The sequence below is a fragment of the Oryctolagus cuniculus genome, chromosome 1 (assembly GCF_051225735.1).
Source record: "Oryctolagus cuniculus isolate XC-2025 breed Fujian yellow rabbit chromosome 1, ASM5122573v1, whole genome shotgun sequence".
Taxonomy (NCBI): domain Eukaryota; kingdom Metazoa; phylum Chordata; class Mammalia; order Lagomorpha; family Leporidae; genus Oryctolagus; species Oryctolagus cuniculus.
Window position 1 is genome coordinate 162,305,589 of NC_142867.1, and position 16,789 is coordinate 162,322,377.

The 16,789-nt window shown below is 45.9% G+C and overlaps 1 protein-coding gene across 3 annotated transcripts in view; it reads left to right on the forward strand.

The window, feature by feature from the left end:
* Window positions 1–16,789, forward strand: part of DOCK8 (dedicator of cytokinesis 8) — a 253,132-nt gene that overhangs the window by 39,395 nt on the left and 196,948 nt on the right. For all 3 annotated transcript variants that reach the window (XM_008256091.5, XM_008256100.5, XM_089337104.1), the window contains exon 2: window positions 16,637–16,739. In XM_008256091.5, coding sequence (XP_008254313.4) covers window positions 16,637–16,739 — 103 coding nt within the window. The remainder of the gene's footprint in view (window positions 1–16,636; window positions 16,740–16,789) is intronic.

Consider the following 16,789-nt stretch of genomic DNA (forward strand, 5'->3'; position numbering starts at 1 on the left):
AAGAATGCGGCTCCTTCTGAGCCCAGCAGGAAAGGACATTTGCAGAAATGATAAAGGATGTGGTGGCTTCCTGGAAAATATTGGCAGAGAATAGGGTCTCACTTCCAGAAAAGGGTAAGTACTCCAGTTCAGTGAACATAAATGTGCCTATCTGGGCAAAAACGGTGTGGGAGAGGAAGCCATTAGGTCAAACAGGCTCTGCTGCAGAACCATGTTTCTGCACCTCTGTCCTTTCTGTGAGAAGGAGATACTGTGTATCCCAGGGGAGAGCTCTTGTGTGCTTGGGTTTGGCCTATGCACTACGCATAATTCCTGGGACACATCAAGGTCAAAAATTTGGAATCCCTAGGGAAATTTCCTTTGCAATTGAAGACAATGCTGGACTGGGGTGGCACATGGATATGCAAAGTTTTTGAACAGTTTTCCCTCATGTCAGTGGTGTCTTCCCCTGCTATGAGGGAGCCCATGGCTTCTCTTGCCTCAGCAACCTGCTGTCATGAAATGGCATGAACTGAAAGCTGGCTAGACGGGGCGTTGCTTCACACACCAACACAGAGGCAGCTTGGGCCTCAGTGCACCTGGGGATATGAGGATAAGCTTCCTGGAGGCAAGGGTGTGTCTGTCTTCCCCACTGCAGGATACCCAGAACATTCCAGGCTCATAAATCTCCATTCAGTGTCTGACATCTGGGCTTCATTCTTTCCTTTCTATGCTTCTCAACTAGGAGGTTCTCTATATGACTTTCCTAGCCTTTTGTCTCCAAAACAGTCACCCTTGTAGGCTTTGATTCACCCCATGTTAGAGTTTTTCCCTGAACTATGTTAACCAAAAATAGAAGCAGTGTGATTTTCTTGGTTTAAGAAGCATTGTTGGGGGCCACCACTCGTGTCCCTGCTCCTCCACTTTTGATCCCTCTCCCTGCTTATGCACCTCGGGAAGCAGCAGGGGATGTTCTGAGTGCCTGGGCCACTGCTGCCCACATGTGACACCCGTGGTGTTCTAGGCTCCTGGCTTCAGCCTAATCTAGCTTGGCCATTGCAGCCATTTGGGGGATGAACCAGTGGATGGAAGATTGAGCACTCACTCGCTCTCTATCCCTCTCTGTCACTCTGCTTTTCAAATGAATAAAATAAATTAAAAAAAAGAAAAGAAAGATGAAGCATTGTTTTCATCCTCCAAAAGTAGAATAAATTTTGAGAAAAGAGGCAAGTGATTGTTTTGGGTTACATTAACTATTTGTGTGAAAGTGGGATATCTTAATTAAAACCTAGCTAAGTAGAAAATACAGGCATCATTAAATCTGTTACGATCTTGATCTTCAACTTAAATACCAGGCAGGGTTAGTTAGGTTGAGGAGGGTGATTACACAGCTGAGTCCTAAGTCCCTGAGGGGGATGGGCAGTGGTCCAGGGAGGACTGGCAGGTGGCGCTGGCTTTTATCTGCCAACGATAGACCAGTGGCTCTCTAACTCGAGCGCACATCAGAATGATCTGGGGGCCTTTTAAGACACAGATTGCCAAGCTCCCATTGGCGTTTAGGATTCCACAGGACTGAAGGAGCCCCGATAATTTTTGTTTCTCACTCATGGAGGGGGTGTTGATGAGACTGGCCCTGGGTCACCTTTTGTGAATCATCACAGTTCAGGTGTATGGACCTTTCTGCTGGTCCTCAGCTTAGTCCTCCCGTCACTCACAGACCCAGGGCAAACAAAAGTTGTCTCTCAGCGATCTCAGTAAGTCGTACAATTTAACAAAGCAGACACAAGAAAGGAGCAGGTGAAAACCACTCCACTCCCCTTTCAGGGAGAAGCATTTGTATTGCTCCACTGCAATGAGGGCAGAGGGCTGTGCAGGTCCTGCTGAAAGCACCTGGGCAAGTCCCTCGCGTGCTGCTCCCTGCCTGCCTCGGCCAGTGCCACCAGAATCAGACAGCCTCATTGTGGTGGCCCTTCATGGATGTGTGGCATGTGGCCTCTGAGTGGCCACAGATCTGGCCACGCTGGGACAAACAACTTAGATGAATCACCAGTCAGCGTGGAGAAATAAGATGGTCTTTTTTTAAAAAAGATTGATTTTATTTATTTGAAAGAGTTACAGAGAGAGGTAGAGACAGGTCTTCCATCCACTGGTTCACTCCCCAGATGGCCGCAGCGGCCGGAGCTGAGCTGATCTGAAGCCAGGAGCTTCTTCCAGGTCTCCCAAGTGGGTGCAGGGCCCCAAGGACTTGGGCCATCTTCTACTGCTATCCCAGGCCACAGCAGAGAGCTGGATTGGAAGAGGAGCAACTTGGACTAGAACTGGCGCCCATATGGGATGCCAGTGCTCAGGCCAGGGCTTTAACTTGCTGCGCCACAGCACTGGCCCCAAGATGGTCTTTTAAAAAGATTTATTTGTTTATTTGGAAGAGTTAGAGAGGGAGAGACAGAGGGAGATATCTTCCATCTGATGGTTCACTCCCCAGATGGCCAAGAGCTACTTCCAGGTCTCCCACGGGGGTGGCAAGGCCTCAGATACTCGTGCCATCTGCCATCTTCTGCTGCTTTTCCCCAGGCCATTAGCACGGATGTGCATCAGAAGTAGAACATCCAGGACTTGAACCAGCCCCCATATGGGAAGCTGATGTCGCAGGAAGCAGCTTTACCTGCTGTGCTACAACAGCAGCCCTGGAAAGAAGGTGTTTTTAATGAATGTCATCTAACAATGGGTGCTGAATTTAATTGAACCCAAGTGCATCAGGAAGTGGGTGAAAGGCTGAGAATGTTCCGAGAACAGTTTTCTTGAGCACCTCCAGGAGAGTTAGAAACAAAATCGTAATGATGAAAGAAGCCCTCAGGAGACTCTTAAGATGCTCTTGTGATAGGGTAAAAGTGTGTGCGTGTGTGTGTGTGCATGTGTGAGCACTTGCACATGTGCACACAGTTTCCATCAGTGGTTCTCAAAATCTAGTCCACAGACAGTGACATCAGCATCCCTTGGGCTGGTTGGGAATGTACATTATCACACCTCCACCCACACCTGGTGAATCCTCAGTTTTGGAGGTTGGGCCCGGGCATCTTGTTTTAACAGGCCTCCAGATGATCCTGGCGGGCCCTCAAGTGTGAGACTCTCTGGTCCATCCCTGACAGACACATGCAAGCTGCACAAGAACATCTTCAGAGTCCCCCTGCTTCCTGCTAGTACACCCCTGGGAGCAGCGATAGGATAAATCGTTCCGTCCCTCTCACCCTTGTGGAGACCTGGATTGAGTTCCCATCTCCTCGCTTGGGCCCGATCTGACCCAACTGTTGGAGGCACTTGGGCAGAAAGCCAAATGATGGGAGATCTCTGTCTCTTTGTCTTTCAAATAAATAATTTTTAGAAATGTCTTCTGTAAGCAGTATATTATTTTTTTTAAGATTTATTTTTATTGTTACTTGAAAGGCAGAGTTACAGAGAGGTAGAGGTAGAGGTAGAGAGAGAGAGAGAGAGAGAGGTCTTCCATCTGCTGTTCATTCCCCAGTTGGCCCCAATGGCTGGAGCTGGGCTGGTCTGAAGCCAGGATCCATGTGCTTCTTCCTGATCTCCCACGCAGGTGCAGGGGCCCAAGGACTTGGGCCATCCTCCATTGCTTTCCTAGGCCGTAACAGTGAGCTGGATCAGAAGTGGAGCAGCTGGGCCTTGAACTGGCATTGCAGGCAGTGGCTTTACCTGCTGCGCCACAGCCCCAGCCCCTATATAGTTTTTAAAGTATAATCTGATGATATTTGCCTTTTCTTTGGAGAATTTAATCTACTTACATTTAAGGTAGTCACTGATCTATTTACATTGAAATATACAATCCAACTGTGGGTTTTTTCCTACCTGTCTTTTATTCCCATAGTCATTACAATAATACATGCTTGACTTATCAGAATTCTACTATAGATTAGTACTGTTACCTTATCTCAGATAACACAAGGACTTTCTCTTTTTTTTTTTTAAAGATTTATTTACTTATTTGAAAGTGTTACACAGAGAGATAGGGAGAGGCAGAAAGAGAGAGAGAGAGAGAGAGAGAGAGAGGTCTTCCATCTGCTGGTTCACTCCCCAGTTGGCCGCAGTGGCTGGAGCTGGGCTGGTCTGAAGCCAGGAGTCAGGAGCTTCTTCCAGGTCTCCCATGCAGATGCAGGGCCTAAGGACTTGGGCCATCTTCTACTGCTTTTTTTCCCAGGCCATAGCAGAGAGCTGGATCGGAAGTGGAACAGCCAGGATTTGAACTGGCATCCATACAGGATGCTGGCACTGCAGGCAACAGCTTTACCCGCTATGCCACAGCGCCGGCCCCACAAGTACTTTCAAACATGATCTCTATTTACCCCTCTTGCCTTTTGTGTTATTGTTGACATGTATTTTAGTTCATGTATATTTTGAATTCCACATAATTATCATTACATTTTGAGCCTTCATAGTCTTAAAATACAAAATCCAAATAGTGCTCTAAAATATGAAGTTTTTTGATCAGTGACATGATGCCACACGTGGAAAATTCCACACCTGAACTTTTGTGATGGATTACGAAGTGCAGGTGTACTAAAATATTGTATAATGTTACCTTTGGGCTATATGAATAAGGTGTATATTAAACATAAATGAATTTTATCTTTGTACTTTTATTCCGAGTTATCTCATTCTGTTTATACAAATGTTCTGAAATCTTGAATACTTCTGGTTCCAAGCACTTTGGGTAAGGAGTATACTGTCTATTATATTAATACTGTATAGTCACTTTGATGTAGATTTACCCTCCTGTTTGTTAGTATACTTCATTGACTTCAGCATTTCTGTGCTTCTGTTGGGAATGCTTTCCTTCTGCCTAAGGAACTTCTTCACTGTTTTAGTATGCTTCTGCTGATAATAAATTCAGGGTGTTTTTCATTGCCGGATAGTCTTTACTTCTCCTTTATGTATGAAGGGTATTTCACTCGCAGAAAATTCTGAGTTGGTAGTTGTCTTCTTTTGGCACGTCTTCTTTAAGACATCATTGTATTCGTGTTTGGCCTTCGTTTTATGGATTGAAAAGTCAGTGATCAGTCTACTGTTAACCTTAGAGTTGATGTGTCCTTCCCTTGGGGGTTTTGAAGATTTTTCTTAGGACAGACATTTAGCCTAGTGCCTAAGATGCCAGTGAAGACGCCTGCCTCCCAGGTCAGAGTGGCTGGGTTTAACTTGACCCTTTTCCTGACTCCACCTTCCTGCTAATGCAGACACCAGGAGGCAGCGGTTGTTGATTAAATGACTGGGTTCCTGCTATCCGTGTGGGAGTCTTGGATTCTGTTCCCAGCTCCTGACTTTGGACCTGGCATTTGGGGAGTGAACTAGCAGGTGAGAGCACTTGCACTCTCTCACTCTCTGTCTCTCTGTCTCTCTCCCTCTGACACTCTTAGAAACTAAAACATTAAAGTTGAAGGTTTTCCCCTTTATTTCCAGCATGTTTCTTTTTTTTTTTTTTTGGACAGGCAGAGTGGACAGTGAGAGAGAGAGACAGAGAGAAAGGTCTTCCTTTTTCCATTTTTTCACCCTCCAATGGCCGCCGCGGCTGGCGTGCTGCACTGGTCTGAAGGCAGGAGCCAGGTGCTTCTCCTGGTCTCCCATGGGGTGCAGGGCCCAAGCACTTGGGCTATCCTCCACTGCACTCCCTGGCCACAGCAGAGAGCTGGCCTGGAAGAGGGGCAACTGGGACAGAATCTGGCGCCCCGACCGGGACTAGAACCCGGTGTGCCGGCGCCGCAAGGCAGAGGATTAGCCTAGTGAGCTGCAGCGCCGGACTCCAGCATGTTTCTTATACTGTGTCCAGGTTTGACTTCTGGCTTGATTCTGATGGGTGTTTGCAGAATTTATGAGTCCATATCGTTGGTAATTTTTGCCAGCAGTGGTTCTTTAAATGTCACTTCTGCTCTTGCCTTGTCTCTCTGCTTCTGTTCAGGGACTTCCCTTTACATGGGTTAGATCTGTTTTTCTTGCCACACATTTTCGGGAGAAATTTATTGTTATGATTATTATTCAAACAGTTTTGAACAGAGTGCACTCAGGACTCAGAGGCGTTGTGTTAAATGATTCTGCTGCCTTGTCGGTAGGTGGTGATTCTGCCAGGAGGGACTCTGAGTGCTGCACAGGGAAGCTGTTTTAAACAGACAAGGAACACACTGAGTAATGCGTCTGCTCTAGGCTTCCTGCTGGAACCTTCGAACACTTAGGCCATCTGAAAATATCTGTCTGTTGTCACAGGAATTTTCCCAGTGAAGGGGATTCAGGACTCCCCAGTGAGGAAGAAACTTAAGCTCCACGACTTCTTAATAGGAGGAAACTCCTCTCTCGAGTTGTGTTTCCACCTGCTGAATCAGAAGTTTACATTTATGGTGTATCCGTTTATGGGAAGGCATGGAAAATATGAGGAAAACCCAAAATCATCTATTATGAGGTCTCAGGGTGAAGACCTTTTAGGAGTTCATTACAGCCTTTATTGCTCAGAACATACGTGCATGTGTGTGGATGTAGGTTTGGGTGCACACACACAGATATGTGTGTGTGTGTATGAATAAATGTATACATGGGCAGATGTTTGGGGTGTGAAGCCCCTGGTTTTAATTACTGCCCCTCTGCTTCCAATCCAATTTCCCGCTTTTGTGCACCCTCAGAGGTGGCAAGTGACTGCCCCTACCACCCATGTGGGAGACCCAGATTGAGTTCAGGCCTCCTGGCTTCCGCTCGGTCCAGCCTGGATGTTGTGGGCATTTGGGGAGTGAACTAGCAATGGAAGATCTCTTCCCTCCAGTTTCCTCTCTCTCTCTCTCTCCCTTTCAAATTAAATGAAAAAATCATAAATAATATTATATATATAGTTTGCTACAGAACTCATTTTGTGGCCCTTTAAATTTAAAAGTGTACTTTACTGAAGTTATCTAAGAATGCTTCTGAGAGAAAGCGTTAACTCACTGTTGAATGGTTAACTCAAGGAGCAACTCAGTCTTTGTTTGCAGACTTTATCCAGGCCATGCACTTCAGATTTTCTATGTACGATACATTTCAAAAACTTGCTATTTTAAGAAGTGCATTTCTCTAACTTGGAAATTCAGGAGGTTTGGGGGGTAACATTCTTTCACTATTTATTGTACAAATCGTTTCTTGTCTTAAAACGAGAGCTATTTTGCGAGGTTTAATTATACCATATGCTTAGGGGTGCATCCACATACGTGCCACCCACAAGTGTTATAATTATTAATTATTTGCTCTGTACCTAACCCTTTGCCTTTTTTTTTTTTTTTTTTTTTTTTTTACTGTTTTGAGTGTTTTATAGAGAGAGAGGGAGAGACAGAAACATATTTCATCTGCTGGATCAGTGGCTGCAACAGCCAGCGCTGGGCCAGGCCAAAGTCAAGAGCTACATCTGTGTCTCCCTTATGAGTGGCAGGGTCCCAAACACTTGGGTTGTCTTCTGCTTTCCCCAGGCCACTAGCAGCGGGCTGGATAGGAAGTGTAGTCAGGACACAAATCAGTATCCATATGGGATGCTGGCATTGCAGGTGGAGACTTTACCTGTTATGCCATAACACGAGCCCATTACTATTGTTTCATGCATGCCAGATTCAGGAAAAACCTCAAGGATTCCCCAACATGTTGAAATCCTCATGCACAAGGTTTTTCCATGCAAGAGGTTCATTTTCATTTCACTATGTACCAGCGTGTGGTGAAGCCTGAAAGTCAGAGAGAAGACCTCCTGGGTCAGTCAGGTTTCCTAGCACAGCTGCTGGTGTGGATCATGGTGCTGATTGTTCTGCTGGGAGGTTCTTTGGCATCTTTGCCAGCTGGAGCTAGAGAGGTGCCAGGAGATCAGAGCACCCAGCCCCTTCTGTTTATAAGCAATGAAACACCCAGCCTGTAAACTAATGTTTAACTCAGACACCTGGCAAGTGGCAAAACTGCAGTCTGTGTTGCTGAGTTTTCACTTTTTTTTTTTAATGATTTGTTTATTTATTCGAAAGGCAGAGTTACACAGAGAGGAGAAGATCCTTTATCCATTGATTTACTCCACAAATGACCTCAATGGCCAGGTCTGGGTCAAGCTGAAGCCAGGAGCCTGTAACTCCACCAGGTCTCCCATGTGGGTGGCAAGGGCCTAAGTACTTGGACCATCTTCTGCTACCTTCTGAGGTGCATTAGCAGGAACTGGATCCTAAATGGAGCAGCCAGGACTCGAACCATCACTCACATGGAATGCTGACGTCACAGATTGCAGCTTAACTTGCTGTGCTCCAACACCAGCCCTTGAATTTTCACTCTTAGCCCTTCTAATTTCACGTCCACAGTAAACAAATAGGGCAGAATGGTGGTTAAAATGGTTGAGGTAGGGGACAGTGCTGTGGCATAGAGGGTAAAACTGCCATCTGCAGTGCCAGCATCCCATATGGGCTCTGGTTCAAGCCTCAGCTGCTCTACTTCTGATCCAGCTCTCTGCTGTAGCCTGGGAAAGCAGCAGAAGATGGCCCAAGTCCTTGAGCCCCTGCACCTGTGTGGGAGACTGGGAGGAGGCTCCTGGCTCCTGGCTTCAGATCCTCTGGCCATTGTGGGCATCTGAGGAGTGAACCAGCAGATGGAAGACTCGCTCTCTCTCTCTCTCTGCCTCTGCATAACTGCCTTTCAAATAAATTAATTAATTAAAAAATAATAAAATGGTTGAGGTAGGAATGAAGAAATCTGTCATGAGATAGTAAAAAAATTAATTAATACATTGTCTTATTTTCCATCAGGCTTTCTTCTCCTACTGTTTTTTTCCCCAAAATATGAGTCAAAAGGTGTTTGTGAGGTGGTTTGTTTTTGTTTTTGTTTTTTTTTTTTTGTTTTTGTTTTTTTTTTTTTTTGGGACAGGCAGAGTGGACAGTGAGAGAGACAGAGAAAAAGGTCTTCCTTTTGCCGTTGGTTCACCCTCCAATGGCCACCATGGCCGGCGCACCGTGCTGATCCGATAGCAGGAGCCAGGTACTTCTCCTGGTCTCCCATGGGGTGCAGGGCCCAAGCACTTGGGCCATCCTCCACTGCACTCCCTGGCCACAGCAGAGAGCTGGCCTGGAAGAGGGGCAACTGGGACAGGATCCGGCGCCCCAACTGGGACTAGAACCCGGTGTGCCGGCGCCGCAAGGCGGAGGATTAGCCTAGTGAGCCGCGGCACCGGCTTCAAAAGTTTTATCATTCCAGAACCTTCCTAACTATTACCAGGCTGAATTAGTGACTCCTCTTTGTGCATAAGGAACTGTGCCCATTCCTGTATTCTGATGTTTAGCATGCTGTACTTCTAATTATTATCCACTCCTGCCACTCATCCGCTGTGCCAAACTTCTCGGGAGCAGCAACAGCATCTTCTGCCTCCATCCCTAGTGAAATGGGGAGAGCCTGGTGTTTTTTGTGCCATCAGCATTTGATGAATGAATAATAAACCAACCACTCTCGCACAGTCTGGCAGTTTCAGTAAATGTTGTGTTTTATTGCACATGAAAATCACCTGGAGTTACTGGCCTCAGATGTAGTTTTCCAGGCCACCTCACAAAAGGTGGTAATTCAGGCCTAGGGTAGGGTGTTAGAATCTGCATTTTTGTTAAGTGGCTGAGATCACACTTGGCTAGTTCTGTGTTACTATTAGTTCCACTGATTCTTGGTCCAGCTGGGTATCACAGTTATCTCTTGATCTCACTAAAAACATAGAGCGGCTCTGTCCGCCCCTACCAACAATGCTTCCTCACCATTCTGACTCCCCAATATGGGCACTGGCCTTTTTCATAAGCTCTAAGGCTGCCTTCCTGGAAGACTTGTGAAATGAAGAAGATAATCGTTATAAAACATCTGGAGTTCTTTAGAAGAGGGTATCTCAGCTCATTCAGGGAATATCATCACAGTGTAAATTGAGCCTCTGGGGCTCATCAAATTCACTCTGAGAATCAAACACAGAGGGGAACAAAGCCCACATGGAGTTCCTATGTGGCCACCTGGAGGAGCCTGTGTGAGCTCTCATCCTGGCGCTGTGTAGGCAGATGTCTCTTTCCTGAGGACCAGGGGAGAGAAGAGGGTTGATTTGAGCACTGAGTGTGAAATGTTCTTTTGGGACTGAAGTTCCAGATTTTTAGATTTTTAAATAATATTTACTTATTTGAAAGAGAGAGGGAGAGATAGAGAGAGAGAGAGAAAGAGAAAGAGAAAGAGAAAGAGAAAGAGAAAGAGAAAGAGAAAGAGAAAGAGAAAGAGAAAGAGAAAGAGAAAGAGAAAGAGAAAGAGAAATCTTCCATCCTCTGGTTTACTCCCCAGATGGCCACATTGGCTAGCACTGGGCGAAGTGGAAACCAGGAACCAGGAGCTTCTTCTGGGTCTCCCATATGGCTGGCAGGGGCTCAAGTACTTGGGCCATCATCTGCTGCTTTGCCTAGGCCATTAGCAAGGAACTGTATCAGAAGTGGAACAGCCAGGACTCAAAGTGGAGCCCATATGGAATGCTGGTGTTGAGGGTGACAACCTTATCTGCTATGTCACAATGCCGGCCCCAAATATAAGTAGATTTATTAGCTGATGTTTACATAACTTTTAAGAAATTCTAAGTAGCACATCCTATCTGCATGATATATGTATCCATTTATTAAAATTAGAAACTTAAGTGATTTCGCAGAAGGAAGTTGAATGAAGTGATCATTAAACTCCCTTGAAAAGATTTATGATCCTTGTGCTATGTTTCCATATACATGTGGTCCATGACTTACAAAAGGTTTGATGTAGGAATTTTGGATTTAGCAATGGTGCAAAAATGAAATGCATCCAGTAGCAACCGCATCTCAGATTTTGCATTTGGATCCTTCCCTGGGCCATGGGTTGGCGGTGTGCCCTCTTGAGTTGCGGTGCAGGGTAGCAGCACTGAGCACTGTGCCCAGACAGTCCCACCATCAGGAGGGAGATGCTCAGTGCCCTGCAGTGCACTGTGTTGCCAAGCCAGCTGTTGGGGTAGGGGGCGAAGGCATTTCTGACTTACAGTATTTCCAGGGCACAATGGGTTTGTCAGGATGTTGCCCCATTGTAAGTTGAGGAGCATTTGTGTATTGTTTTGTGTTCATATTCAGTTCCTTATACTGTTTTCACTTGTCGCTTGTTTTGTATGCACATTTCTGTGGGTCAACATTGTGTTATTTTAAATGGTAAAATGATATCCTGTGTGTTTTATGCCCTTATTTGTTCAATGTCCTCCCTAGTGTTGGATGCTTATGTTGTTTTCAGTGATGTGCTATCATGCTGTTATATACAGAGTTCATATGCTCTTTTCTGTTCAAATTATATTTTTATGGGTATGAATTCCAGGGGGTTCTGCTCTCCATATGGGAAGGTTTTATCATTCTTTTTTTTTTTTAACAGGCAGAGTGGATAGTGAGAGAGAGAGACAGAGAGAAAGGTCTTCCTTTTGCTGTTGGTTCACCCTCCAATGGCCGCCACGGCTTGGCGTGCTGCGGCCGGCGCATCACGCTGATCCAATGGCAGGAGCCAGGTGCTTATCCTGGTCTCCCATGGGGTGCAGGGCCCAAGGACTTGGGCCATGCTCCACTGCACTCCCTGGCCACAGCAGAGAGCTGGCCTGGAAGAGGGGCAACCAGGAAAGAATCCGGCGCCCCGACTGGGACTAGAACCTGGTGTGCCGGCGCCGCTAGGTGGAGGATTAGCCTATTGAGCCACGGCACCGGCCTAGTTTTAGCATTCTTGATGCGTATTACATTGTTACTTTCCAGAGACCCTGAGCAAATATATAACCCCACAAGGCGTCTGCGACATGCTAGTGTCCTTGCAGCATGACCAACAGGAAATTGTGTCATTCCAGTTTATTTCTGCCAGCTGATTATGTGCAGGGGCTCACTACAGATAGCTTATTTTGAAGTTCTTTAAGTGATACAAAGTGATTCTTTCCCACATAGGATGACTCACTCTTTTCATATAGGGAGTCAAGTTATTTCATATTTGACAAGGTTTTTTTAATTAATTTTTTTGAAAGGCAGAGAGAGAGAGAGAGAGGTCTTCCATCTGCTGGTTCACTCCCCAGATGGCCACAACAGCTGGAGCTGGGCTGGTCCAAAGCCAGGACCCAGGAACTCTATCTGGGTCTCCCATGTAGGTGTAGGGGCCCAGGCACTTCAGCCATCTTCCACTGCTTTCCCAGGTGCATTAGCAGGGAGCTGGATCAGAAGTAGATCAGCCAGGCCTCAAACCAGCGGTCATATGGGATGCCAGCACTGCAGGCAGCTGCCCCACATGCCACACCACAACTCCAGCACCAACAGTTTTGATATGACAGGCTTCACTGCCTTTTGTGTGGCTGATTGTGTAGATGTTGGGTCAGGCGTGAAGTCTCAGGGGAGGTCAGTTGTATAACTGAATAGGAAACTCCTATGTAGAAGACTGGAGAGTGGAGACATTCTTGATGAAAAACATCCTGGCTCTTCAACAGATTTTGCTGCACATGAAAGCGGGAACCTGTCCCTTTTGCCTCTGAACCGCTGCCAAGGCCACTTCCTTTTGTGATCCTTCTCTGGTTTCCCCATTTCAGACAGGCTGCTCTGGTTTAGGACAGGATGGCCTTTAGGGTGGCCATGAGGAGGGTTGGGGTAGGACCTGGGGACAGGAGTCTCAGGGAAGTCGCTCTTGTCTGTGAACAGGTCAGCGTGAAGGTCAGGAGAGATCAGAATCTGTCCTTTGCCTGGTTGCCTTGGCCCTGTGTGCCTTGTGAGCATCTGCGTAAGTAAACAGATTCTCCTAAATGCTCCTAGCTTTGGCTTGAGTTCCTGTGTTGCCAAATGCAAGATACGTTGTTGTCTATGCAAGTGGGCCTTTTGTTTCAAGCAGTGGTTCAATCTGCTGATTTTTTAGAAACTGTCAAACTTGTAATTAAAATCATTTATCAAATACTTGGAGATGAAATTGGAAGGTTTTCCTCCATTCCTAGTTGTCAGCATAATGTCTGTCTATCTTGAGGCAGGCCATTAAGTGCAGTGGTTATATACTGCTTGGGATGCCCACATCCCATATCTGATTGCCATATCTGAGTCCTAGCTACTCCACTTCTGATCCAGATTTCTGCTAATGGGCACCCGAGGAGGCAGGTTTAGGTCTGGGTCCCTAGCTTTGGCCTGGCTCAGCCCTGACTGACCAGAGAATAGACAATATCTCTGTCTCTCTCCATCTCTTTCTCTCTATGTATGTGTGTGTGTGTGTGTATGTGTATGTGTATATATATATATATTTCTGCCTTTCAAATAAAATGAATTTAAAAAAAAACCCATCTATCTTGTTTAGATATAATCCACAAATGACACATTTTATTCACTTAATGTGTACAATTTGGTGATTTTTAATACATTCAGGGTTGTGTATCCATCAGCGTAATCAAGTTTAGAACATTTTCATCACCCTAAGAAGAAACCTATGCCCATCAGTAGTCACTTCCTGTTTCTCTACTGTAAACCCCTGACCCTAGGCAACCAGTACTCTGCACTCAGTTTCCGTAGCGTCCCGTCCTGGGCATTTCATGTAAGGAGCTCTATCAGGTGTGGTCTTTTGGTTTATGTTGTTTCCTCAGGTTGCTTTCCAGGCTCGTCCCTGTTGTGTGTGCTGGTGCTTCATTCCTTCCTGTTGCTGAGCAGTAATCCGTTGTTTGATACGTTTTTTCTTCATTTGCTCCTCAGTCGATGGTATCTGGGCTCTTCCACTGTTTGGCTGTTGTGAATAGTGCTGCCATGATCACTCAGGGTTCAGTTTTTGTGCTGGAGTTTTCACTGCTCCTAGGTCTCTAAGAGTGGAGCTGCTGGGACATGAGATCTCCCCGGGCTTAGATTTTGCAGATGCAATTGCTTTCCAGATTGAGTACACTGTTTTACATTCATGCCAACAACATGTGAGTGCTCCAGGGTCTCCACAGCCCTGCCAACACTTGCTATGGCCCGTCTCTTTCCTTACAGCCATCCTGGAGTTGTGAACTGGTATGTCCTTGTTGTTTGAGTCACTTTTCCTTGAGGACTAATAGAATACTTCTTTTTTTAAAAAAATTATTATTTATTTATTTGAAAGTCAGAGTTACACAGAGAAAGGAGAAGCAGAGAGAGAGAGAGAGAGAGAGAGAGAGAGAGAGAGAGGTCTTCCATCCAATGGTTCACTCCCCATTGGCCGCAATGGTCCGAGCTGCACTGATCCAAAGCCAAGAGCCAGGAGCTTCTTCCAGGTCTCCCACGCAGGTGCAGGGGCCCAAGCACTTGGACCATCTTCGACTGCTTTCCCAGGACATAGCAGAGAGCTGGATGGGAAGTGGAGCAGCCAGGACTTGAACCAGTGCCCAAATGGGATGCCGGTGCCACAGGTGGAAGATTAACACACTGTGCCACGGCACCGGCCCCAATAGAATACTTCTTATCCTAGTATTTTCTTGTATTTAAAAGAAAGAGAGAAAGAAAGAAAGAGAGAAAGAAAGAAAGAGAGAAAGAAAGAAAGAAAGAAAAGGTTGTAGGAAATTAGGCAATGCATTTCTTGCCGGCGGTGACGACTTCCCCCGGGACTTCACGCTTCACTGCATCCTCCTGGGTGGGCTGCCACAGCATGCTATGTCCCCTCCATTTTCTTCCGTGGTTGCAATGCAGTCATTGCTCAGCACCCTGCGTAGGAGAGACAGCTGTCCTACCTTGGGTCATGTGCCCACTCTTTTATTTATATTTCTGCTTTTGCAGTCCACAGCTTGAGTCTGGGCATCCTGAAAGAAAGGGAGGTGCTCTTGAGGAGAGAGAGTGGGCACCAGAGTTGGGACTAGAATCCAGGTTTCCTGCCTCTCCAGGTATAGCAAATGGCCCAGGATGGGAGTCGATACAACCATGTTAGAAAACTCATCAGGCAGAGTATTTCATAATTATGCCATAGCACACATTACCAAGGAGAAAATGTAAGAATCTGTATATATAGTTATATTTAGTACTATAATTTTATTTATAATATTTAATATTATGCTTAGGGGTAGATGTTGTGGTGCAGCAGATTAAGCTGCCACTTGGGGTGCCTGCCTCCTCTATTTGAGTGAATGGGATTGAATCTTGCCTCTTTTGTTTTTTAAGATTTATTTATTTATTTGAAAGGCAGAGTTATAGAGAGAGGACACACACCCACATACACACTCACATAAACACACAGAGCTGATGTCTTCCATCTGCTGGTTTACTCTCCAAATGGCTTCAACAGCTGGGGCTGGGCCAGGCTGAAGAGTTCAGGAGCCTGGAACTCTATCCTGGTCCCCTACAAAATAGCAGAGGTCCAAGCACTTAGACCATCTTCTGCTGTTTTTCCAGGCACTTTAGCAAGGAGCTAGATCAGAAGCAGAGCAGCCAGAACTTGAACAGGCACTCTCACGTGTGATGCTGGTGAAGCATTGCAAGCTTCAGCTTAACCTGCTGTGTCACAGTGCTGGACCCTCCACCTCCACTTCTGATTCAACTTCCCGCTGATGCACACCCTGGCAGGCAGTAGATGATGGTCCAGATACTTGGGTTCCTGTTATACATGTAGGAAATCCAGATAGAGTTCCTGGCTCTTGGCTTTGCCCTGGCCCAGTTTCGACTGCTGCAGGCATCTGGGGAGTGAACCAGAAGATGGAAGATTCTGTCTGTCTGTCTGTCTGTCTGTTACTCTCTCTTTCTCTCTGTCACTCTGCTTTTCAAATAAATAAATAGATCTTAAAAATACGTAAAATTATGTTTGAAATTTATCTAAGAACTTGTTGTTAGACACGCAACATGTTTCAGATATATGACTCCATTTGATCTTTGGTAATCTCTGTTAGTCTGATTCTATGCACTAGTGGTATTGGTGTTATATGCTGTGGCCTTATTGTGGCTAAATATATTTTTGTAAATGGGCCTCCGAGTCCAACCATGAACATAATGATGTAATAGGAAAATGTGTTGTGAGTTCCAAACCAGTGGCTAACAGATGAGTGCACAGTAGTCAGCCTGTTACTGAGCCAGGGTCATTGGCTAGTAGGCTCATGACAACAGGTGTGAGTAGACAGTGGAAAACAACTTGCTCGCATAAGTGTGGTTCTTGGCTACCAGCATGTTGGCCGAGAACTCAGCAGTGTCAACATGGTGATAGAAGGAATCATTCCACTAGTTCAGTTGGAAAAAACACAGTCCTTGGGAATTCTGGGTAGCACCTGTGATGCCCACAGGAAAGTGTAGTGTTCGTGTATCAGTACTGTGGCATTCTCTGTTAGAGCAGCCAGATGGACTCAGCTGCTTGAAATGGGAGAGGATGGATCGAAATGGCAGCTCAGGACTTAAAGGACTCTTGTCACAGACCAGATGTCCTCACAGAGGGCCAGTGCCCTGGACTGGCCTGGGATCTCTTTCTCGGCCTCAGACTTCATTCTCCTGCCATCCTCTGTCCAGTGTTGAGCAGGAGTCAGATTACATGGCCACTGAAGGCTACCGGGAGCGTTTTAGTCAGTTCTACCACTGTCCAGCCAAGAAATTGGTTTAATACTTGACATCAGAGACTGCATCTATAATTGCAATGATTTTTTTACAAAATTTTTTTTTAAATTCATGTCGATTATTTTCTATTTTAATCCCAGGTATTCTTCAGCAGAAATAAGGAAACAGTTTACCCTTCCACCAAACCTTGGCCAGTACCATCGACAGAGCATAAGCACCTCTGGCTTCCCTTCTCTTCAACTAGTAAGTATGTGTTACAGCACTTTTTAGCAACTGGTAAGGTACACAGATGC